The 25,769-nt window shown below is 41.8% G+C and overlaps 1 protein-coding gene across 3 annotated transcripts in view; it reads left to right on the plus strand.

Moving 5' to 3' along the window:
- LOC132406316 (adhesion G protein-coupled receptor E1-like) overlaps nt 1-25,769 on the plus strand; it is a 110,143-nt gene that overhangs the window by 60,553 nt on the left and 23,821 nt on the right. For 2 of the 3 annotated variants that reach the window (XM_059991816.1, XM_059991817.1), the window contains 6 exons: nt 2,368-2,396; nt 4,059-4,236; nt 8,818-8,937; nt 12,960-13,141; nt 18,778-18,936; nt 21,821-21,946. In XM_059991816.1, coding sequence (XP_059847799.1) covers nt 2,368-2,396; nt 4,059-4,236; nt 8,818-8,937; nt 12,960-13,141; nt 18,778-18,936; nt 21,821-21,946 — 794 coding nt within the window. The remainder of the gene's footprint in view (nt 1-2,367; nt 2,397-4,058; nt 4,237-8,817; nt 8,938-12,959; nt 13,142-18,777; nt 18,937-21,820; nt 21,947-25,769) is intronic. The other variant, XM_059991818.1, reaches the window with a different exon arrangement.

Consider the following 25,769-nt stretch of genomic DNA (forward strand, 5'->3'; position numbering starts at 1 on the left):
TGCCCACAGAAGGCAAAGAGTGGTAGTAGACAGGTCATATTCTGCATGGAGGTAAGTCACCAGTGCAGTGCGTCAGGGATCTGTTCTGGGACCCTTACTCTTCATGATTTTCATAAATGACCTGGATGACAAAGTGGAGGGATGGGTTAGTACGTTTGCTGATAACACAAAGGTTGGAGGTGTTGTGGATGGTCTGGAGGGCTGTCAGAGGTTATAGTGGGACATTGATAGGATGCAAAACTGGGCTGAGAGAAGTGGGAGATGGAGTTCAACCCAGTTAGGTGTGAAGTGGTTCATTTTGGTAGGTCAAATATGATGGCAGAATATAGTATTAATGGTAAGACTCTTGGCAGAGTGGAGGATCAGAGGGATCTTGGGGTCCAAGTCCATGGGACACTCAAAGCAGCTGCGCAGGTTATCTCTGTAGTTAAGAAAGTGTACGGTGTATTGGCCTTTATCTATCGTGGAATTGAATTTAGGAGCCGAAAGGTAATGTTGCAGCTATATAGGACCCTGGTCAGACCCCTCTTGGAGTACTGTGCTCAGTTCTGGTTGCCTCACTACAGGAATGTTGTGGAAGCCATAGAAAGGGTGCAGAGGATATTTACAAGGATGTTGCTTGGATGGGGGAGCATGCCTTATGAGAATAGGTTGAGTGAACACGGCCTTTTCTCCTTGGAGCGATGGAGGGTGAGAGATGACCTGATAGAGGTGTATAAGATGATGAAAGGCATTGATTGTGTGGATAGACGGAGGCTTTTTCCCAGGGCTGAAATTGTTGCCACAAGTTTAAGATGCTGGGGAGTAGGTACAGAGATGTCAGGGGGAAGTTTTTTACTCAGAGAGTGGTGAGTGTGTGGAACAGGCTGCCAACAATAGTGGTGGAGGCGGATACGATAGGGTGTTTTAAGAGACTTTTGGATAGGTACATGGAGCTTAGAAAAATAGAGGGCTATAGGTAAGCCTAGTAATTTCTAATGTAGGGACATGTTCAGCGCAACTTTGTGGGCCAAAGAATGTGTATTGTGCTGTAGGTTTTCTATGTTTCTATGTTTCCAGCATTCTGATCGTGTCTTCCACAGTGCAGACTGATAAAAGCACCCAAACCATAATAGCTGATCCCCTGGTGGATTCAACTATAAGCTGCTCTGAAAAGCCATCTTGTATGCAATCTCTCTCTTAGGATCCAGCACCAATCTAATTTTCCCTATCTACCTGCGTATTGAAATCCCCCATGACTATCGTAACATTGCCTCCTGCCAAGCCTTTTCCATCTCCCATTGTAATTTATATCCCACATCCTAGCTAATGCTTGGTGAGCTGTACATAAATCCCATCTGGTTCTTCTTACTCTTGCAGTTTCTTAACTCTACCCACAAATAATCGGTATCTTCTGATCCTGTGTCACCTCTTTCTAAAGATTTGAATATATTTTTAACCAACAGAGTCACACCACCTCCTCTGCCTACCTGCCTGTCCTTTTGATACAATGTTAAACTCCCAACTATGATCTTGTTTCAGCCATGACTCAATGATGCCCATGACATCATACTTGCCAATCTCTAACTGTACCACTAAAACCCTCAATCCTGCATCCAACACCCTTTTTGATTTTCCTATTCTAGAGCTATTCTCGCTGCTCTAACAATGTACTCATGGATGAAGAAACTTACTAGATACCTACCTTGTCCAAGCCTGATGAGCATCCCCACTCTAACACAGGCCCATTCAAACAATGGCCACTATGCTTGGCCCTGCCTTATTTTTAATTGCCTTTGTTAATGCAGAGGGCTTCCGGCACTGATTTGACTGCAACTGCACTGCCGAAGTCTTGCAAAAGCTCCTTTATTTAAATTTCACGCTCCTGACCTGTGTAAGGCTTCCTGCGCTGATCTGAATTCAACTGTGCAGATACTGTGCTGCCCTGTTCTATATTTGACATTAATACAGCCTGACCATCAAGCACCTATTTTTTACTCTAACCCTACCCTCACCCACTAAATTCTTCCTGTATTCCTATTAGCTCCCCACTCCCCTCCTCGAACATTCTACAACTCAGCTACACATTGGGAGGAATTTAACCAACCACGTGGAAATGCACAGACATATAGGAGGAAATGTAAATTGCACAGAGAAAGCACCAGAGGTTAGGATCCAAACCAGATCACTGGTGCTGTGAGGTATGAACTCTCACTTTCAAATAAAGCTTTATGGCAGCATAAGATAATCAGGGAGGACATGGTTTGATATCCTCTGTGAAAGCTGGCAAATGCAACATTTTTGCTGGTATAGCACATTTGTAGCATTAGGCTTTCTAATCTAATTTCCCTTATTTGCTGGTTCATCCACTTTTTTTACTTTTAACAGATTCAAATCGCCAAAGTTCATCACTTCAGGTAAGAGCTTATTTAGAAGTAAACTATGACTTAATTTGTAAGCACAGTTGTGGTGACAGGTTTTAATTAATTTTCTTATCTGATTTTCCAAAACCTACCCTGAGCAGGTTTATGATGAATAGATGCTCTACAGCATATATGTCAAACTCAAGGCCCGCGGGCCAAATCCGGCCCGCAGTGGAATTATCTTTGGCCCGTGAGATAATATCTAATTTCTATTAAAGCTGGCCCCAGTAATCGAAGCGCCTATGGCGTATGATATGGCTAATGCTGAGTTTATTCAGGTACCAGGTTTTCAGGGTTTTTAGTGTTTATTCGGCAGTCTTGCTCGGCAGTCTTCTTCATAAGAAACGGAATTTGTAAAGTGAAACACTTTGTAGTTATAGCAGAGCCTGAGACACATGAGAGCAGGCTGAAAAAACGGAGGCAACGAAAGCTGCGTTCATACGCGTCCGACTGATCCGGCCTGCATGAAGCTGCATTTTGCTCAATCCGGCCCGTGACCTAAAATGAGTTTGACACCCCTGCTCTACAGTAAACAACTCCTGCGTCAATTTCAGGACCTTTATTTGCAGGCCAATTAGTTTACCTTCAGTGATGATCAAAATATTGAATGACTTAACCTTTCATTTAGTGAAAGAGAATATTCAGATTCCATCAGCTTGTATTTGTTGAGGTGAGGTAAGGTATTCTCTGATTTCCGGAGGAGGTAAGATGAACTGTTGATAAGGTTAGTGCATGTGATGTAGTATACTTGTACTCTACAAGTTTTTTGACAAAGATAATGTAGCAGGTAAGTACAAAATATAGCAAAAAGAAATGTTTGAGAGGCAAGTTTAGGACTGCAAAACTGTAACCAGTAGGTTCCACAGGATCAGTATCCAGTTTTGAGATTTTTATGATATACAAATTATTTTTAGCAAAAGATGGTGGGCAACAATGTTCCCTCTGAGGTAGGTGTGTGTGTGTGTGTGTGTGTGTGTGTGTGTGTGTGTGTGTGTGTGTGTGTGTGTGTGTGTGTGTGTGTGTGTGTGTGTGTGTGTGTGTGTGTGTGTGTGTGTGTGTCTTACTACTTAATGCATAGAGGAATTTAAACTTACGCACAAAAGGTTGTCACCCTCTATCTTGTTGGCATATTAAGTACATTTCCTTAAGTACAATCACATTTCCTTTTCCAGTTTCTGATGTGGACAGTGTTGACAATGTGAAGTTTGCGATGATCTGTCTGTAGATTTTAGAACTGGCTTATTTATACAGTTTTTATTGAAGAAATTAATCAGTATACACATGTTGTTGTCACTGGGCAAAAAGTTGCAAAACACCAGATCTTTTGTGTACACTACTCATTAAAAATTGGTGGGAACATTGGTGGACAAGTTAACATATATTTCAGATGACCCATAAAATGGCCGGAGAAGAGGTGATAACTTCTGGAGGATGTATGCAGGGTGGGCAGAAGAGTAACAATGAAATTTACTCTAAAAGAGTGTGAAGCAGTACATTGGGTGGGAGAGAGAAAAAGATACAACAAAGCAAGAAAATATGCAGTAAATGAAAAGGTACTGAGTGATGGAGAGGAACAGTGGGACCTTGAAGTGCATGTCCACAGATGTTTAAAGATAGATAATGTGGTTAAAAGGGCACTATTTTCTGTCCCAACAGGATATCAGTCCATTTGCTGACGATTTTCTCATGAAAGCTTCAAAGTCCCGCAAAACAAATTCAACGGAATTCTACAAGAACATTTCCAACTTCTTGGAAAGCATGGAAAATTATACACTTGCTGCTGCCCAGAAATTACATCACAATGAGATAAAAAACATCTCTTCAGAGTATTATGGTAATGTAGGAGTCTTTGTTCTGAAGCTTTGCTTTAGCCATTGTTTCCCCCCACCTCAATTGGTTTCTAATATACAGTTCACTCCCATCACTTAACAAAACTGTTAGAGTATGACAATGAAATGGAAAGTGTTGTAGGCTTTGGACTAACGGTCTTTCCCTGGGTAGGAATGTCAAAATGGCTTAAAGAGTAATTCTTCCAGTTGCTGCTGGTGGGATCCCATTGTCAGTGTGCTGTGGATTGGTAATCAATTCATTTTATAAAAGTAATCAAATGAATTCCACACTTTTTAGAAATTAATAAAAATAAAACTTGATAGAAATGTGTCCTTTGTCTTAAATATGCAATATATTAACAGATATGCATTGAACTCTGGTTCTGTAGTTCTGTTCCTTTAAAAGTGTATGGCACAATCAATAGAAATAACAGAACATATTTTACTCCATTATCCCATGTTTTAATTGGAAATTCTTCTCAAAGATCTCATCTCTCCCTTTATCACAATGTTAAATGTTAAACAAGGGTTTAGATTGGGCCGAGTTTGTTAAGTGTGTCCAGGATGGATTCCTGTCACAGTATGTTGACAGGCCGACAAGGGGGAATGCCATACTAGATCTAGTATTAGGTAACGAACCAGGTCAGGTCACAGATCTGTCAGTGGGTGAGCATCTGGGGGACAGTGATCACCGCTCCCTGGCCTTTAGCATTATCATGGAAAAGGATAGAATGAGAGAGGACCGAAAAATTTTTAATTGGTGAAGGGCAAATTATGTGGCTATAAGGCTAGAACTTGCGGGTGTGAATTGGGATGATATTTTTGCACGGAAATGTACTATGGACTTGTGGTCGATGTTTAAGGATCTCTTACAGAATGTTAGGGATAAATTTGTCCCGGTGAGGAAGATAAAGAATGGTAGGGTGAAGGAACCATGGGTAACAAGTGAAGTGGAAAATCTAGTCAGGTGGAAGAAGGCAGCATACATGAGATTTAGGAAGAAAAGATCAGATGGGTCTATTGAGGAATATAGGGTAGCAAGAAAGGAGCTTAAGAAGGGGCTTAGAAGAGTAAGAAGGGGGCATGAGAAGGCCTTGGTGAGTAGGGGAAAGGAAAACCCCAAAGCATTCTTCAAATATGTGAAGAACAAAAAGATGACAGTAGTGAAGGTAGGGCCGATTAGAGATAAAACTGGGAAGATGTGCTTGGAGGCTGTGGAAGTGAGCGAGATCCTCAATGAATACTTCTCTTCGGTGTTCACCAATGAGAGGGAACTTGATGACGGTGAGGACAATATGGGTGAGGTTGATGTTCTGCAGTATGTTGATATTAAGGGAGAGGAGGTGTTGGCGATGTTAAACTACATTAGGATGGATAAGTCCCCAGGGCCTGATGGAATATTCCCCAGGCTGCTCCAAGAGGCGAGGGAAGAGATTGCTGAACCTCTGGCTAGGATCTTTATGTCCTCGTTGTCCACGGGAATGGTACCAGAGGAGTGGAGGGAGGCGAATGTTGTCCCCTTATTCAAAACAGGTAGTAGGGATAGTCCAGGTAATTATAGAACAGTGAGCCTAATGTCTGTGGTGGGAAAACTGTTGGAAAAGATTCTTAGAGATAGGATCTAAGGGCATTTAGGGAATCATGGTATGATCAGAGACAGTCAGCATGGCTTTGTGAAGGGCAGATTGTGCTTAAAAAGCCTGATAGAGTTCTTTGAGGAGGTGACTAGGCATATAGATGAGGGTAGTGCAGTGGATGTGATCTCCATGGATTTTAGTAAGGCATTTGACAAGGTTCCACACAGTAGGCTTATTCAGAAAGTCAGAAAGCATGGGATCCAGGGAAGTTTGGCCAGGTGAATTCAGAATTGTCTTGCCTGTAGAAGGCAGAGGGTTGTGGTGGTGGGAGTACATTCAGATTGGATGGTTGTGACTAGTGGTGTCCTGGATGTAGATGTAGAAGGGTGGTTTGGCAATTTTGCAGATGACACAAAGGTTAGTGGTGTTGTAGATAGTGTAGAGGATTGTTGAAGATTGCAGCGAGATATTGATAGGATGCAGAAGTGGGCTGAGAAGTGGCAGATGGAGTTCAACCCAGAGAAGTGTGAGGTGGTACACTTTGGAAGGACAAACTCCAAGGCAGAATACAAAGTAAATGGCAGGATACTTGGTAGTGTGGAGGAGCAGAGGGATCTGGGGGTACATGTCCACAGATCCCTGAAAGTTGCCTCACAGGTAGATAAGGTAGTTAAGAAAGCTTATGGAGTGTTAGCTTTCATAAGTCAAGGGATAGAGTTTAAGAGACACATTGTGATGATGCAGCTCTATAAAACTCTGGTTAGGCCACATTTGGAGTACTGTGTCCATTTCTGGACTCCTCACTATAGGAAGGATGTAGAAGCATTGTAAAGGGTACAGAGGAGATTTATCAGGATGCTGCCTGGTTTAGAGAGTATGGATAAGATCATAAGGGAGCTAGGGCTTTACTCTTTGGAGAGAAGGAGGATGAGTGGAGACATGATAGAAGTGTACAAGCTATTAAGAGGAATAGACAGAGTGGACAGCCAGCGCCTCTTCTCCAGGGCACCACTGCACAGGACAAGAGGACATGGCTTTAAGGTAAGGGGGGGGAGTTCAAGGGGGATATTAGAGGAAGGTTTTTCACTCAGAGAGTGGTTGGTGCATGGAATGCACTGCCTGAGTCAGTGGTGGAGGCAGATACACTAGTGAAGTTTAAGAGACTACTAGACAGGTATATGGAGGAATTTAAGGTGGGGGGTTATATGGGAGGCAGGGTTTGAGGGTCGGCACAACATTGTGGGCTGAAGGGCCTGTGATATGCTGTACTATTCTATATTCTATGTTCTATTTTCTTGTTCTAAATTGGTGGTGACTTATCACAGGTTTCTTAAGGAAGGAAATAGTTTGAAACAATGATGCTGAAAATCTGAAATACTCAGTTAGGTAAGGGAGAAATGCAAAGAGACCTAGGAGTCCTAGTTCATCAGTCAATGAAGGTGAATGAGCAAGTGCAACAGGCAGTGAAGAGGGCAAATGGAATGTTGGCCTTTGTTACAAGGGGAATTGAATACAAGAGCAAGGATGTCCTTTTGCATTTGTACAGGGCCCTGGTGAGACCACACCTGGAATATTGTGTACAGTTTTGGTATCCAGGTTTAAGGAAGGACATTCTGGCAGTTGAGGAAGTGCAGCGTAGATTCACTAGGTTGATTCCTGGGATGGCAGGGCTGTCTTACGCAGAGAGATTGGAGAGATTGGGCTTGTACACGCTGGAATTGAGGAGATTGAGAGGGGATCTGATTGAAACGTTTAAGATAATTAAAGGATTTGATAGGATTGAGGCAGGAAATATGTTCCAGATGTTGGGAGAGTCCAGTACCAGAGGGCATGGATTGAGAATAAGAGGTCAGTTATTTAAAACAGAGTTGAGGAAGAGCTTCTTCTCCCAGAGAGTTGTGCAGGTGTGGAATGCACTACCTCGGAAGACGGTGGAGGCCAATTCTCTGGATGCTTTCAAGAAGGAGCTAGATAGATATCTGATGGATAGGGGAATCAAGGAATATGGGGACAAGGCAGGGACTGGGTATTGATAGTGAATGATCAGCCATGATCTCAGAATGGCGGTGCAGACTCGAGGGGCCGAATGGTCTACTTCTGCACCTATTGTCTATTGTCTATTGTCTGACAATATTTTTATTGAGAGAAACAATTTAGAACATACTAAAATATATGCCAATGTTTCAGGTTGATAAACTACATCAAATCAGGCAAAGATTTAGAGTAAATATTGGGAATGTGTGGAGGCAGGAGAAACTGTTTCTGTGCTGTATTTCTCTATAATTCTGTGATTCTATAAATTAGCCATGATGATGGAGCAGACTCAATGGGCTGAATGACCTAATTCTACTATATCTTATGATCTTGTGCTAATAGTATGGGTGAAGTATAACCATATAACAATTACAGCATGGAAACAGGCCATCTCGGCACTTCTAGTCCGTGCTAAATGCTTACTCTCTCCTGATTGCTCCTACCTGCACTCAGCCAATTACCCTCCATTCCTTTCCTGTCCATATACCTATCCAATTTTTTTTAAATGACAAAATCGAACCCGCCTCTACCACTTCTACTGGAAGCTCGTTCCACACAGCTAGCATAAATAGACTGGTAATGGTACAAATAAAGCAACTAGAGGCTGGATTGGAAGATACACAATTTGGGAAGGCAAAATATTTATCTTAAAATTTAAATATTATGAATTTTGTATGAAAGGAAAACTTCTCTCATTAAAGCACTTAAAAAGTAATTTACAATTTAAAGAACTTGCTCCATCCATAGCGAAACTGATAAAAGTGAGTTATCAGAGAAAGGTTTTCAAATTGTCATTGAATGAAACAAGGAGAGTAACCCGGGGGTGGGGAGAAAGGAGTTCTGTACAGAGGAAGGATTGATATGCTTTATAAAAGTTCATTGTGATTTTCTCCCTAAAAATGTGACAAGTTACTAATGCTGTGAAACATTTTCTTCCTGTTATTAATACTGTTGCTGATATTCCTGCTTACATAGAAATCCTTATGCAAGCAATTCGGAATAACACAATCCCTAAGGATAACAGGGCAAAGTTATCCACTACCAAAAACAGCCTGGATATTGGTTGGAGCAGTGTCACAGGACAAGGGGACTTCGGTGAGTCTAAACTTGGATCCTTTTATAGTCTTTTGTCACTTCATTAGAAGCCAAAATACTGCTTTGATTGTAGATTCCTGTCTGTCACAGGGTCAAGGCTTCTTTGTTCTTTCCTAATTCACAACAATAATGTTCCAAAATTCTATACATACTAGTTAAAGATACTTTAAAAAAAAGCATAAATGACAAATTCCATCAAAGAGAATCCGTGAATTTGCAACAAATACAGGTAGCTGCATTTCATACAATGTTCATAAAATATAAATACCTGCATTGATAGGTTTAGAGTAAATAAATAAGAGGTTATCTTAAGTAAGCATTACTTCAATAGCTTTTCTTTGGTACTTGGTTTGATTCTGAGGCTTATCTAAAACTGGTTAGTTCTACAGTATTTCATCCCCCAGTGAGTGTTTACATTTTATGCTTGGATTTCTTGTTGACAGAAATCAAACTGAAATTAATTTCAAATATCCAACACACACCTCAGTATCATTTTCAGGATAGAAACGAGGTTTCTTCATATGGTATTTTGGAACTAGCTCTCTATGAGGACAGCAGAGGATCAGACTGATCAGTTCCTGTAAAGACATTGCTGTTTGATTGTGTCTTGGTGGGGCATATATCTTGTTCTCATCCTTGCTTACTGTCTACCATATAAATAATCTACACAGTCCTTGAAGATCAAATCTTCACACGGAGGAAATCTTCCTTCATGTGATGCATTTCAAATTTGCTAAATAGTACAAAATCACAATAAATCAGGTTGCTCAAACCTGTGCATCCATAAAGCAGTGTGTACCTTCAGCAGCAACAGAGATATCCACCACCACTTCATAGCCTTCATACTCCTGACAGACTTCTACCAATAAGTGCATCAATTCTGGCTCACTTCAGAGTGTAGAGGAAATGCCAGGAGCAGTACAATGTACCAGACTAATGAAGCTGTAGAACATTAGCCAAGAAATCTCCCAGGGGATCTTATCATATTTCTACAATGTTACTACACCTGGTCATAAATGAAAAGGGACATTTAAATAAGTAACATTCACATGTTCTATGATGGTGAGGCCCAATAAATATGTGCTAAAAATGAAGCTGTGTTATTTGCATCATTTTTATATTTAAGTAGCAAGTAGATGGTTCATCTTAGTTTCTCCTGAGATCCCATAGGCAGTGCTTTCAAGAAGCAATTACTCATGAGCAATCTGCCATTCCTGGTTTGTATTTTACCAAGATCACAAGATATAGGAGCAAAATTAGTCCATTAAGCCCTTCAAGTCTGCTATACCATTCCATCATGGCTGATCCTAAATCCCACTCAACCTATACAACTGCCTTCTCACCATATCCTTTGATTCTCTGACCAATTGGAAACTATCAACTTCCACCTTAAATATACGCATAGATGGCCTCCACCATGGTCTGTGGCAGAGCATTCCACAGATTCACTACTCTCCAGCTAAAAAAAATCCTCCTTGCCTCTGTTCTAAAAGGTCACCATTCAATTTTGAGGCTGTGCCTTCTAGTCCTGGATCCTCCACCACAGGAAATATCCTCTCCAGATCCACCTTACCTAGTCCTTTTAACATTCAGTCGGTTTCAATGAAATTCCCCCTGCATTTATCTAAATTCCAATAAGTTCAGGCCCAAAGCTGCCAGACATATATTAACCCCTTGGTTCCTGAAATCAGCCTTGTGGGCCTCTATTCACTAGAATTCAGAATTAAGAGTGACTTCATTGAAACGTATTTAAAGTTGAAAGGTCTTGTTAGAGTGAATGTGGAGAGGATGTTTCCTATGGTGGAAGAGTCTAAGACTAGAGGACACAGACTCAGAATAGTATGGAATCCTTTTAGAATGGCGATAAGGAGGAATTCCTTGAGCCAGCATGTGGCGAATCCGTGGAATTTGTTACCACAGGCTGCTGTGGAGGCTCTCATTGGGTATATTTAAGGCAATGGTTGATAGATTCTTGATTTGTCAGGGTTTGAATGGATACTGGGTGATTGGGTCTGAGAGGGAAAATGGATAAGCCGTGATGAAATGGTGATGCAGATTCTATGGGCCAAATGTCCTAATTCTGCTCCTGTATATAATGTTCTTATATTCTTATTGTTCAATCTTATTTATAATGAGGCTGCTCATGCCTGCACAAAGCAGCACCTAGGCAGCATTCAGTGACAAGTAACAGTGACAAGTCTCACCACCTGGCTTGGTGGTCAATGCAATTAGCATCACCTAACATCATGTTCAACCTTATTGAAGTCACCATAGCCCAGAAACTCAACCAGTCAGCTCCATAAATACCATGGGGTAAATAACAGTATCGTGGCTTAATCTGCATGAAGGATTGAATGACCTACCCCTGTTTCTATTTCTTGTATTTCTCAGATTTGCTACAATTTCATTGGAACAGATTCAAAAAGGAAAAAAGCATCATATCGATCAGTACCATTCATGGAAAATTTCTGGTGCATAGATTCCACCTGGGTCCTGAATACTGAAGGCACCTCCAATCTTAATTGAGATATTGAGAATAAATCTCATCTAATCATGTTCTTTCCTGTTCAGTTCTGTTAGACATTCATTGGAAAAGATTCATTTCATTTCCAGTTTTATACATTTTCCTAATTAAAATAACACTTACACTTTGCATTATCTCTAACACTCTGATAATCAAAATGATCCTCTGCTGACAATTGTACTGGACGTTGGTTTCCCATGCTCCTTAATGTTTCACCACATGAGTTGTTTTGACCAATCAACCCTGTCCCATGTTGCTACTGTTATTCATGAGACATGTCCAGAAGTACAGTCATTCTCAGTAGAATGATAATGTTATCTGAAGAGTGTTTGATGGCTCTGGGCCTGTATTCACTAGAATTCAGATGAATGAAGGGTAACCCTATTGAATGGTGAAAGGCTATGGTAGGTGTGTCTAAAACCAAAGGTTTCAAAGCTACATTTAATGTCAGAGAAATGCATACAATATATATCCTGAAATTCTTTTTCTTTGCAACCATCCATGAAAAACAGAGGAGTGACCCCAAAGAATGAATGACAGTTAAATGTTAGAACCCCAAATTCCTTTCCAGCTCCCCTCCCTCCCACGCGTAAGCAGGAGCAAGCAATACAAAGCATTGGCACCTGCCACCGAGCACTCAAGCATGAGCAAAGCAACAGCAAAGATACAGACCTGCAGTACTCCAATGACTACTTGTTCATCCAATATTCAAAATACCACAGGCTCTCTCTCTCCCTAATAAGGGAGAAAGAGGTGTCTCTGTTTCACAGTGAGAGGGGAGACATAGCAAACAACTCACTGGTTTACGATGTTAAGAGTCCGTTGCATCGCTTTTTCCAAGCTCTGTGCCCAAAGATCTGGGGGGTCCCTGGGCACACAAACTTAGATCTTCCATCTCCCATGACACAGCAATCTCCAACCTCCGATCCCCCATTTCCAGAGCCATGAAATCTCAAACCTCCAAAGGCAAGCAAAGCTCCTAATCTGAGCCCTTGGTGTGCCGAATAATGGCTAGTCATCAAAGCGGGTCTCATTCTCGCAAAGAATCATAGTCAGCGTGTATCTCCAGGTCAGGGTATATTTAAGGTAAAGATTGATAGATTCTTGATTGGTCAGGTCATGAAGGGATATGGGGAGAAGGCAGGAGATTAAGGCTGAGAGGGAAATTGGATCAGCCATGATGAAATGGTGAAGCAGACTCGATGGATCAAATGGCCTAATTCTGCTCCTATATCTTATGAAAGAAAGAAAAATAATACCCTGTCATTGAAACTGCTAAGTTTTGGTAATGCTTTTGGTAAATCTTTGGTAATGCTTTCAACTGACAAACAAATATGTTTCACTAAATTTAAATAGAAAAAGCCCTTCTGAAGGTTTTTATCTGCATATTGCTCAAATTAACCAAGGAATTTCCTGAAGAGTTGGCATCTCTCCTCCTGAATCCCATTGTTGTGACACTAACTGTTATTTGCTTAATTTTAAAATATCCTTTGTGCAGATGTTGCTGCTGTTGTCCTTATCTCCTACAAACATCTGGACTCCATCATGAAACCGATTCGCTTGAAAGGCAGCAACATGGAATCCAAGCTGGATCTAATATCCGAAATTGTTACTGTTGCAGTAACAAACAAGAACAGGAAAGATCTTCCTGAACCAGTCAATCTTACCATTGAGAGCAAGGTTTGTTCAATAGCAAATCTACAGATGCTGGAAATCTGAAATATAAACAGATAGTGCTGAAGATACTCACAGATCAGGCAGTCAGAAGGTCTGAGCAACATTTCCTCAGAAGGTATTCCTGCAAAGTCATTGGATCTGAAATTTAAGTATTTTCAATCCAGCAAAGTTGGAGGGGTGGCACTGTGAGGATGATGAATAATAGAATCAGAGAGTACCACCACATAGAAACAGAACTTTCACCCCATCTAGTCCATGCCAACCTGGTTTTTTCTGCCTATGTCCCAACTATCTGCACTCAGACCATAGTCCTCCATACTTCTCTTCCACATATATATCCAATTTTTTAAACATTTCAATTGAACCTGCATCCACCAATCCCACAGGCAGTTCATTCCACATTCTCAACACCCTCTGAGTGAAGAGGTTATCCCTCATGTTCTCCTTAAACATTTCACCATTCACCCTCAACCCGTGACTAGTTCTAGTCTCACCTAACCTCAAGGGAAAAAAGCTTGAATGTACTTACCCTATCTTTACCCCTCAACATTTTGTACACTTTTATCAAATTGTCCTTCATTCTCCTATGCTTCAGGGAATAAAATCTTAACCTATTCAACTTTATTTATAACTTTATAGCTAAGCCCTGGCAACATCCTTGTAAATTTTCTCTGTACACTTTCAAGTTTCCATTAGGTTTGTTTATGTAGCTGTAGGTTGGTGACTAGAATTGCATAGATTACATTCCTTGTGTAAAAAAGTTAACTTTCAAATTCCTATTGATAATACATCTTTCCCTTCTCAGCTTAAATCTATACCCTGTGCTTCTTGATTTCCCAACCCTGGGAAAAGACCATAATATATAGGAGCAGAATTAGGTCATTTGGCCCATTGAGTCTGCTCCATCATTTCATCATGGCTGATATGTTGTTCCTCTCAGACCCAATCTCATGCCTACTCCCAATATCCCTTCATGCTCTGACCAATCAAGAATCTAAAACCTCTGCCTTAAATATGCATACAGGTTTTGCCTCCACAGCTGCCCTTGGCAGTGAACTCCACATTTTCACCACTCTCCAGTTAAATAAGTTCCTCCTCATCTCCATCCTAAAAGGATGCCCCTCTATTCTGACGCTGTGTCCTTTGGTATTAGACTCTCCCACCATAGGAAACATCCTCTCCACATTGACTCTAACAAGGCCATTCACCATTCGATAGGTTTCAATGAAGGCACCCCTCATTCTTCTGAATTCCAGTAAATACAGCCCCAGAGGCATCAAGTGTTCTTCATATGACAAACCGTTCAAGGTTTGAATCATTTGCGTGAACATCCAATGAACCCACACCAATTTCAGCAAATCATTTCTAAGATAAGGGCCCAAAACTGCTCACAATACTTCAAGTGAGGCCTCACCAGTGCTTTATAAAGACACAACATTACATCCTTACTTTTATTCTTTTCTTCTTGAAATGAAATTATATTCTAGTTCTCTTAAAGTGAATGCTAACATTGCATTTACCTTCTTCATCACAGACTCAGCCGACATTTAGAAAACAGTCAATCCTTCCAATTAGACACATAGAACATTACAGCACAGAAGCTGGCCTTTTGGCCCTTCTTGGCTGTGCCGAACCATTTTTCTGCCTAGTTCCACTGACCTGCACCTGGCCCATATCCTTCCATACACTTCTCAACCATGTACCTGTCCAAATTTTTCTTAAATGTTAACAGTGAGCCCACATTTACCATTTCATCTGGCAGCTCATTCCACACTCGCACCACTCTCTGTGTGAAGAAGCCCCCCCTAATGTTCCCTTTAAACTTTTCCCCCTTCACCCTTAACCCATGTGCTCTGTTTTTTTTTCTCCCCTAGCTGCAGTGGAAAAAGCCTGCTTGCATTCATTCTATCTATACCCATCATAATTTTATATACCTCTATCAAGTCTCCCCTCATTCTTCTACGCTCCAGGGAATAAAGTCCTAACCTATACAACCTTTCTCTGTAACTCAGTTTCTCAAGCCCTGGCAACATCCTTGTAAACCTTTGCTGCACCCTTTCAACCTTATTAATACCCTTCCTGTAATTTGGTGACCAAAACTGCACACAATACTCCAAATTCAGCCTCACTAATGCCTTATACAACCTCACTGTAACATTCCAACTCTTATACTCAGTACTTTGATTTATAAAGGCCAATGTACCAAAAGCTCTCTTTATTACCCTATCTACCTGTGATGTCACTTTTAGGGAATTTTGTATCTGTATTCCTAGATCCCTCTGTTCTACTGCACTCCTCAGTGCCCTACCATTTACCTTGTATGTTCTCGCTTGGTTTTTCCTTCCAAAGTGTAATACCTCACACTTGTCTGTATTAAACTCGATCTGCCATTTTTCAGCCCATTTTTCCAGCTGGTCCAGATCCCTCTGCAAGCTTTGAAAACTTTCCTCACTGTCCACTACACCTCCAATCTTTGTATCTTCAGCAAATTTGCTGATCCAATTCACCACATTATCATCCAGATCATTGATATAGATGACAAATAACAATGGACCCAGCACTGATCCTTGTGGCACACCACTAGTCACAGGCCTCCACTCAGAGAAGCAATCCTCCACTACCATTCTCTGACTTCTGCCATTGAGCCAATGTCTAATGTTAAGCAGCTGCACATGTGGCACCTTGTCAAAGGCTTCTGAAAATACAATTGCACAACATCCACCAATTCTCCTTTGTCTATTCTGCTTGTTATTTCTTCAAAGAGTTCCAACAGATTTGTCAGGCAAGATTTTTTTCATAAAGAAACCATGCTATAGCATGTTTTATCCTTTGCCTCCAAGTACCCCAAAACTATATCCTGAACAATCAACTCCTACACCTTCCCATCCACTGAGGTCAGACTAACTAGCCTATAGTTTCCATTCTTCTGCCTCTCTCCTTTCTTGATAAGTAGAGTGACATTTGCAATTTTCCAGTTTTCCGGAACCATCCCAGAATCTAATGATTGTTGAAGGATCATTACCAATTTCTCGACAATCTCTTCAGCCACCTCATTCAAAACCCTGGGATGTATGCCATCTGGTCCAGGTGACTTATCTACCTTCAGACCTTCCAGTTTCCCTAGAACCTTCTCCTTAGTAATGGCAGCTTCACACAATTCATGACCCCTGACACCTGGAGCTTTCACCAGGTGTCTTCCACCGTTTCCTTGTCCCCATCACTATCTCTCCAGTATCGTTTTCCAGCAGTCTGATATCCACCCTCGCCTCTCTTTTACGCTTTATATGTTTTGGTATCTTCTTTAATATTTTTGGCTAGCTGACTTTCATATTCCATCTTTACCTTCTTAATGACATTTTAGTTGTCTTCTGTTGGTATTTAAAGCTTCCCAATCTTCTAACTTCCACTAATTTTTGCTCTATTATGTTGCTTTTGACTTCCCTTGATAGCCATGGTTGTGCCATCTTGCCTTTAGAATACTTTTTTCCTCTTTGGGTAATATATATACTGTGTCTTCTGAATTGCTTCCAGCAATCCAGCCACCGCTACTCTGTCATCATTCCTGCCAGTGTCTTTTTTTTTCCCAACCATTTCTGGCCAATACCTCTTTCTTGCCTCAGTATTTTCTCTTACTCCATTGTAATATTGATACATCTGATACATATTATATAACCATATAACAATCACAGCACAGAAACAGGCCATCTCGGCCCTCTTAGTCCGTGCCGAACTCTTAATCTCACCTAGTCCCACCTACCCGCACTCAGCCCATAACCCTCCACTCCTTTCCTGTCCATATACCTATCCAATTTTACCTTAAATGACACAACTGAACTGGCCTCCACTACTTCTACAGGAAGCTCATTCCACACAGCTATCACTCTCTGAGGAAAGAAATACCCCCTCGTGTTTCCCTTAAACTTCTGCCCCCTAACTCTCAAATCATGTCCTCTCGTTTGAATCTCCCCTACTCTCAATGGAAACAGCCTATTCACGTCAACTCTATCTATCCCTCTCAAAATTTTAAATACCTCGATCAAATCCTCCCTCAACCTTCTACGCTCCAATGAATAGAGACCTAACTTGTTCAACCTTTCTCAGTAACTTAAGTGCTGAAACCCAGGTAACATCCTAGTAAATCATCTCTGCACTCTCTCTAATTTATTGATATCTTTCCTATAATTTGGTGACCAGAACTGCACGCAATATTCCAAATTTGGCCTTACCAATGCCTTGTACAATTTTAACATTACATCCCAACTTCTGTACTCAATGCTTTGATTTATAAAGGCCAGCGTTCCAAAAGCCTTCTTCACCACCCTATCTACATGAGACTCCACCTTCAGGGAACTATGCACTGTTATTGATCATCATCTCCTTCTCAAAATTCAGGATGAATTTGATTATATTATCACTTGCCTGTAAGGGTACTTTTACCTTCCTCTCTAATCAATTCCGGTACAGTGCACAACTTAGAATAGCTAATCCCCTAGTGGGGTTAACCATGAGCGCTCTAAACAGCCATCCTGTAGGCATTCTAGAAATTCTCCCTCTTTGAATCTAGCACCAACCTGATTTTCCCAACTTTCCTTCATATTGAAATCCCCCATGAATATTGTAATATTACCCTTTTGGCATGCATTTTGTACCTTCTGTTGTAATTTGTAGACCACATCCTTACTATCTTTTAGGGTCTGCATATAACTCCCATCAGGGTCTTTCTACCCTTGCAGTTCCTTTGCTCTATCCACAACAATTCAACAACTTCTGATCCTATATCACCTCTTTCTAATGATTTGATTCATCTTTTTACCAAAAGAGCCTCACCAGCCTTTTTGCTTTCCTGCCTGTCCTTTTGATAGAATGTGTATGCTTGGGCATTTATCTTCCAGCTATAATCTTCTTTCAGCCATGATTCAGTGATGCCTACAATATCATAAGTGGCCATCTGCAACTGTGCTACAAGTTCATCTGCCTTATTCCAGACATACAGACATTCAAGTATAACACTCTCAGTCCTGTATTCACCCTTTTGATTTTATCCACCTTTTACTTTGCAACTCATTTTGTTGACTGCAATTTTGCACTGTCATCAGCCTCCTTGCTGTGAGTCCCATTACACATTGCCTCTGTTTGTAAACTGACTACCTCATCTGGAGTTATATGCTTATTATTGAAGGGAACAGCCACAGGTGTAGTCTACACTGGCTGTGCATTTCCCATCTCCTTCCTGACAGTCACCCAGTTATCTGTCTCCTGCAATCTAAGGGTGACTACCACCCTATAGTTCCTGTCTATCACTTCCTCATTGTCCCTTGCAATTTTATACAGAATTATTGTTAAACAAAGTATCTGCTCCCCTTTTTTGGGAATGCAGGGATGACTCTTCAAGAATAGTTTAACTGGTTTTTTCAGATTATTGCTTGTGAGAGCTTCCTGCACAGCCATTTATCCTACAATAAATACAGCTCAAAGGCTCTTCAAAGGATCCAAAAGGCTATGGAATACCTTTTAAGCACTCCTTGCAGGCAAATTTATATTTTGTTAAAATTCCAAGCCAAAGCCATGAAATACAACTCATGCCAATTTGTTCAATGGACGGAGTTAATTATTGTCATTCTTTTTTTGTCTTTTAACAGTTTACTAATGGAATACCAAAATGTGTCTTCTGGGATGGATCAGCTAGTGCCTGGTCTGAAGATGGCTGTGAAGTGCTCATGTCCACCAGGACACACACAGTTTGTAGCTGCAAACATTTGACAAGCTTCGCTGTGCTTATGGCCTTGTGTGAAATAGAGGTACACTCTACATGGTGTGTTGAGAGTGTGTGAATGGGAATTGTGGTGCATTAGGAACTTGGCCACAGAGCTAGAGGGCAGTGAGAAGAGTTCACAATTCAGGAGTCAACATCTCCACAGTTTTGATAATCTTACTCCATGCAGTGGCAGCAGGATTCAACAGGAAATATATTAATCCTCTGAGTAATATCCTCTTCATATTGCTGTTTTTCAAACAGCGACCCAAAGTTGCTTCATCCTCATGTAGAGCAGCCTTGGTACTGATTACACTACAACTAAACCATCATTTACCAAAGTCACCTAAGCACAATCAGAGTACTTTGGAAAGGCTGTGTACTCATATGTACCAAGGTATTTCAAAGACAATCAACCAAGCACCACAGAAAGAGATAACATGATAAGTGACCAATAGCTTGGTTTTAGAAAGAGGATTAATAACCAAAAGGTTGTAAGAGATGGAAGTCTTTACATCACTAGTATTCTCAGTTACCTTATTCCTTTTGGCTCCAACAAACCTCATTCCTTCCTCTAAACAGTATAGAATTGTGCCAGCAAAATGATCTATGGAGATACTGTTCAGTTTAATTTCACTTTCATTGTCAGAATATAAATGCAATAGAAATAAATTATTTTTCATCAGCAGTAGTGCAGTACATTATAAAACACAAATTAACATAAATTTCAATACAGTGAAGTATGAGGTGATGCATTTTGGAAAGTCAAACCAGTGTAGTTATTAAACTATGAATGGTAGAGCAATAGGAAGTGTAATGGAAAAGAGGGACTGATGAATACAAGTGCTTAGTTTACTGAAACTGGTGTCATAAGTAGACATAGTGGCGAAAAAGGTATGTAGCACAATAATCTTCATCGGGGGATTGAATATAAGAACTGGAACATGATGTTGCAGTTGAATAAGTCTTGGTGAGGCCACACCTGGAGTTTGGTCACCACTTTAGAGGAAAGATCTAGAAAGTATGCGAAGATATACAAGGCTGTTGCCAGGATTAGAGAGTCTGAGTTACAGGGAGAGAGTGGGGAGTGGAATGAGATGGCAGAGGAAGGGATTGAGGCAGATAAAATAGTATCATTTATGATGCAGTTGGATAGTACATGGAAGGACGCAACTCAGCAGGATCTGGGCTAAACATAGTACTCACTGGCTGGGCACCGTGCTCAGCAGGGAATGCTTGGACCAAAGGGTCTATATCTGTGCTGTATTGCTCTGTGACTCAAAATTGTACATAATTTACAAAATAAAATAAGCAACATTAGTGCAGGAAAGAGAAGTCCGTTAAGCTCAAGCTTGATTTTTCTGATTAGAGCATAAGAAATGAGAAATAGGAGCAGGAGTAGGCCATCTGTCCCATCCAGTCTGCTCTGCCATTCAATAAGATCATGGCTGATCTGGCTATGGACTCATCTCCACTTACCTACCTTTTCCCAATAACCCTTAACTCCCCTACAATGTGAAAATCTACCCAACCTTGTCTTAAATGTATTTACTGACGTCAGTTCCACAGCTTTATTGGGTAGAGAATTCCACAGATTTACCACTCTCTGGGAAAAATAGTTCATTCTCATATCCATCCTGAATCTACTCCCCCAAATCTTCAAGCTATGTCCCCTAGTTCTAGTCTCACCTACCAGTGGAAACAACATTCCTGCTTCTGTCTTATGTATCCCTTTCATAATTTTACATGTTTCTGTATGATCTCCTCTCATTCTTCTGAATTCCAACAAGTACAGTCCCAGGCAACTCAATCTCTCCTCATAGTCTAATCCCTTCAACTCTGGAATTAACCTGGTGAACCTTCACTGCACTCTCTCCAAAGCCACTATATCCTTCCTCAAGTAAAGAGACCAGAACTGTTCGCTGTACCCCAGATGTAGCCTCACCAGTGCCCTGTACAGTTGAAGCACAACCTCCCTGTTCTTAAATTCAATCCCTCTAGCAATGAAGGCCACCATTCTATCTGACTTCTTGATAGCCTGCTGCACCTACAAATCAACCTTTTGTGATCGTGCGCAAGCACTCCCAAGACCCTCTGCACAGCAGCATACTGCAATTTTTTACCATTTAAATAATCATCTGCTCTTTCATTTTCTCTTCCAAATTGGATGGCCTCACACTTACTAATATTGTACTCCATTTGCCAGACCCTTGGCCACACACTTAACCTATCTATATCTTACTATGCAGACTTTCTGTATCTTTTGCACAATTTGCTTTTCCACTTAATTTAGTATCATCAGCAAACATAGATACACTATCCTCTCTTCCAGATCGTTAATGTATATCACGAATGGTTATGGGCCCAGCACCAACCCCTGTGGCACACCACTCACCACTGATTGCCAACCAGAGTAACACCCATGTATCCCAACTCTGCTTTCTACTAGTTAACCAATCTTCTATCCATGCTAATAAATACCCCCAACTCTATACATCCTTATCTTATGGATATGTCTGTTATGTGGCACCTCATCACACACCTTCAAAGTAAATAATGTCTATCTGTTTGTCACAACCATGGATTCGGCAGCGCAGTAGATACAGCAATTCTGCTTGTAAATTTGCACGTGCCAGCTAATTATTATTTTTATCGTGGTAGTATTTAACTCCATTCTTTTCGCTGTAGTGCTTGTTGAGACTTGGACAGAGCATAGCAAAGCTTCGCTGCTGTTTTGCAATTGGCCTTCCCTTTCAAGTCAACTGACTCTGAAGACGAGCGGTATTCATTTAATGTTTAGATGTTCTTTTCAGCCGCAGTGTAGGATTCATTTTCCTTTTGAGAGTTTTAGTTAACGGCCCTGTTTAGCCTAGTGTTTATTGTTTTATTTTCCCTTTAACACTGTTTGTATTAAACTCTGTGAACTATAGACCTGCTTCAGTGTCTCTCACTCCACACTTGGGCCACATCTGAAACTGGTAACAGCAAGTCTAAATTCAAAGATGGACCCAGTAGAGAAAGAGCAGCTGACGTTAGTCGTGAGATTCATTGATCAGGTAAGAGACGAGCTACAGGCAATGGAATCTGTTCTCAGTGACGTTATGGAGGCAATGAGGCAGATAACCTCATGCCGACGAGCCTAGTCTCAATTGGAGGAACAGGTATCGTCCCTAGCTACAATGGTTCAACAGCTTACCACAGATAATCAGACTCAGGTTCTGTGACTTCCGCACTCGTGGCCGCAGGCTACGATCTTACTGTGAACAGCCAGCATCAGCTGGCAGCCATTAACATTCTTACCAGCTCAATTCAGCAGCTTCAGGCCACCTCAGTTGCACTCCCAGCATCTTGCAGGTCCTCTTTTTCTACTGCCCCAACAATCTCTGCTACTAATGCTCCCGCTCCCACGCCTGGACCAGATCCAACTTCCATGACTGTTCAAGAACTGACTATTCCACCCCCATGCAGATATTCTGGTGATCTCAATGGTTGCAGGAATTTTATTACTCAATGCAAGCTGACATTCCAAGCCCAGCTTGGTTGCTTTGGTGATGATGTGCAAAAATTGGCATACATGGTCAATCTTCTTGATGGACCTCCACTCAGCCTGTTCAATGCTTTACAGGAGCAAGGATACCCCGCAGCCCAGTCGTTCCGACATTTCGTGGCGGAGTTAAGGAGGGTTTTGGTCTTCCAGGACAGGGTCAGGAGGCAGCCCAACACCTCTTGGACCTATGCCAAGGCAGAGGAACGGTGAGAGCCAATGCAATCAAATTCCGTACCCTTGCAGTAGAGACGGGATGGAATGAGAGATCTCTCATCAGTGCCTTAAGTGCATCAGTGGATTAAGTGCAGAGATCCGCATGAGATGGCTGTCTGGGATGAGCAGTATAGTCTGGATGACCTGATTAATCTGGCTATTCCAGTTGATGACCAGGTGACTGAGTGGTGCAGGGAAAGAATGTTTCAAACTTCCTATGCCAGATCTCCCTCCCTCATCTGATCACCGTTGTTCCTTGCCCACTCCCCCTCCCTCACCACCCAGCACCCAGCCCACGGAGGAGCCCATGCAATTGGAGCGCGTGCATCTGTCTCAGAAGGAATGAGTGGCGCCAGAGGACAGGTTCCTCTACTGTGGTGATCCAGGAATCCAGGACACTTCTGGGTGGCATGTTCCAAGCATCCAGTAAAAGAGAATACCCGTCAGCAAGGAGGGGCATCCTGACGGGTCGGTTCTCTCTTCAGTCAGCTTCTTCTGATTCTGTAATGCTCTCAGCTTTCTTGTCGTGGAGTTCTCAGACCAATGAACTTAAGGCATTTACTGACTCCAGTGCAGCTGGGAATCTTATGGACATCTCTCTCACTCAAAGATGGGGAGTTCCAACTCAGGAATTAAGAGAAAAGATCAATGTCAAGGTGCTGGACGGTCAATCTCAGGGAACCAGCCAGACCTACCTTTCCTCCCAACCCCTCCAAATGGTGCTCGAAGGCACCATCATGAAGAAATATCTTTCTATATGGTTAATTCACCGGAAATACCACTGGTACTTGGTCTCCCCTGGTTATCCCAACATAACTCACAGATCAATTGGTCTCTGATGGTACTCCAAGAATGAGGACTGGCATGCCTGTCTACCTGCCTGGATCCAGCTCAAGTTGCATTCTATGAATCCTCTCCTGTGTCAGCTAAGGATATGGACCTATCTGGGATTCTGGCTGAATAAGCAGATCTCCTTGAGGTTTTCAGTAAAAGAAAGGCCACCACCCTGCCCCCACACCAGCCATTCGACTGTGACATAGACCTCTTACCTGGCACTAATCCTCCCCAGGGCCAGCTCTTTTCCCTCTCTCGTCCTGAAACGGTGGCCATGGAGGAGTAAATTAAGGAGACACTGAGCATGGAGTTTATCCATCCATCAACCTCGCCGGCAGGAGCTGGCTTCCATTTTGTAAGCAAGGAAGATGGCAAGCTCCATCCCTGCATCGATTATCAGTCCCTGAACAACATCACTATGAAGAACCTCTACCCTCTTTCCTTGCTGGCATCTGTGTTTGAATATCTCCAGGGAGCAACAATATTTTCCACAATTGATCTGTGCAATGCTTACAATCTGATTGGCATAAGTGAAGGAGAGAGTGGAAAATGGCTTTCAGCACCTCTAATGGCCACTATGAATACCTGGTGATGCCTTTTGGTCTGGTCAAAGCCCCAGCTGTATTCCAGGCCTTGGTTAACAATGTGCTCAGGGACATGTTGAACCAGTTTGTGTTTGTGTGTTTAGATGACATCCTTATCTATTCCCACTCTTATCAGGAACACGTCAAACATGTCTGGTGAGTACTCAAATGCCTTCTTGAAAATAACCTGTATGCCAAGCCTGAAAAATGTGAATTCCATAAAGACCAGGTGTCATTTTTGGGCTATATACTTACCACATTCAGTGTTCAAATGGACCCTAGTAAAGTTCAGGCAGTTGCAGATGGCCCAAGTGGTCTACAGTCAAACAGGCGCGGCACTTCATGGGGTTTGCAAACTTTTATCGCTGCTTCATCCAGAATTTCATCTCTATCACAATTCAAATTAATGCACTCATCAAGACCTCAGCAGGATTCTGTTGGACGGACGATGCCGACCAAGCATTTTCAGAGCGAAAGTGACATTTCACCTCTGCCCCGCTGCTACAACACCCAGACCCATCTCAGCCATACATTTTCGAGGTGGAAGCATCTAATGTAGGCATTGACAATAGACAATAGGTACAGGAGTAGGCTATTTGGCCCTTCAAGCCAGCACCGCCATTCAATGTGATCATAGCTGATCATCAACAATCAGTAACCCGTTCTTGCTTTCTCCCCATATTCCTTGACTCTGCCATCTTTAAGAGCTCTATCTAACTCTTTCTTGAAAGCATCCAGAGAATTGGCCTCCACTGCCTTCTTAGGCAAAGCATTCCATAGATCCACAACTCTGGGTGAAAAAGTTTTTCCTGAACTCCGTTCTAAATGACCTACCCCTTATTCTTAAACTGTTGCCTCTGGTTCTGGACTCCCCCAACATTGGGAACATGTTTCCTGCCTCTAGCGTGTCCAAACCATTAATAATCTTATATGTTTCAATCAGGTCCCCTCTCATCCTTCTAAATTCCAGTGTATACAAGCCAAGTCGCTCCAATCTTTCAACATATGACAGTTCCGCCATTCCGGGAATTAACCTCGTGAATCTACGCTGCACTCCCTCAATAGCAAGAATGTCCTTCCTCAAATTTGGAGACCAAAACTGAACACAATACTCCAGGTGTGGTCTCACCAGGGCACTGTACAACTGCAGAAGGACCTCTTTGCTCCTATACTCAACTCCCCTTGTTATGAAGGCCAACGTGTCATTAGCTTTCTTCACTGCCTGCTGTACCTGCATGTTTACTTTCAGTGACTGATGAACAAGGACACCTAGATCTCATTGTACTTCCCCTTTTCCTAACTTGACACCATTCAGATAGTAATCTGCCTTCCTGTTCTTGCCACCAAAGTGGATAACCTCACATTTATCCACATTAAACTGCATCTGCCATTAATCTGCCCACTCACCCAACCTGTCCAAGTCACTCTGCATTCTAACATCCTCCTCATATTTCACACTGCCACCCAGCTTTGTGTCATCTGCAAATTTGCTAATGTTACTTTTAATCCCTTCATCTAAATCATTCATGTATATTGTAAATAGCTGTGGTCCCAGCACCGAGTCTTGCAGTACCCCACTCGTCACTGCCTGCCATTCTGAAAAGAACCCGTTAATCCCTACTCTTTGTCCACTAACCTCCAAGGTGGGACCTTATCAAAGGCTTTCTGAAAGTCTAGATAAACCAGTGGACTCTCCCTTGT

The sequence above is a fragment of the Hypanus sabinus genome, chromosome 16 (genome assembly GCF_030144855.1).
Source record: "Hypanus sabinus isolate sHypSab1 chromosome 16, sHypSab1.hap1, whole genome shotgun sequence".
NCBI classification, from domain to species: domain Eukaryota; kingdom Metazoa; phylum Chordata; class Chondrichthyes; order Myliobatiformes; family Dasyatidae; genus Hypanus; species Hypanus sabinus.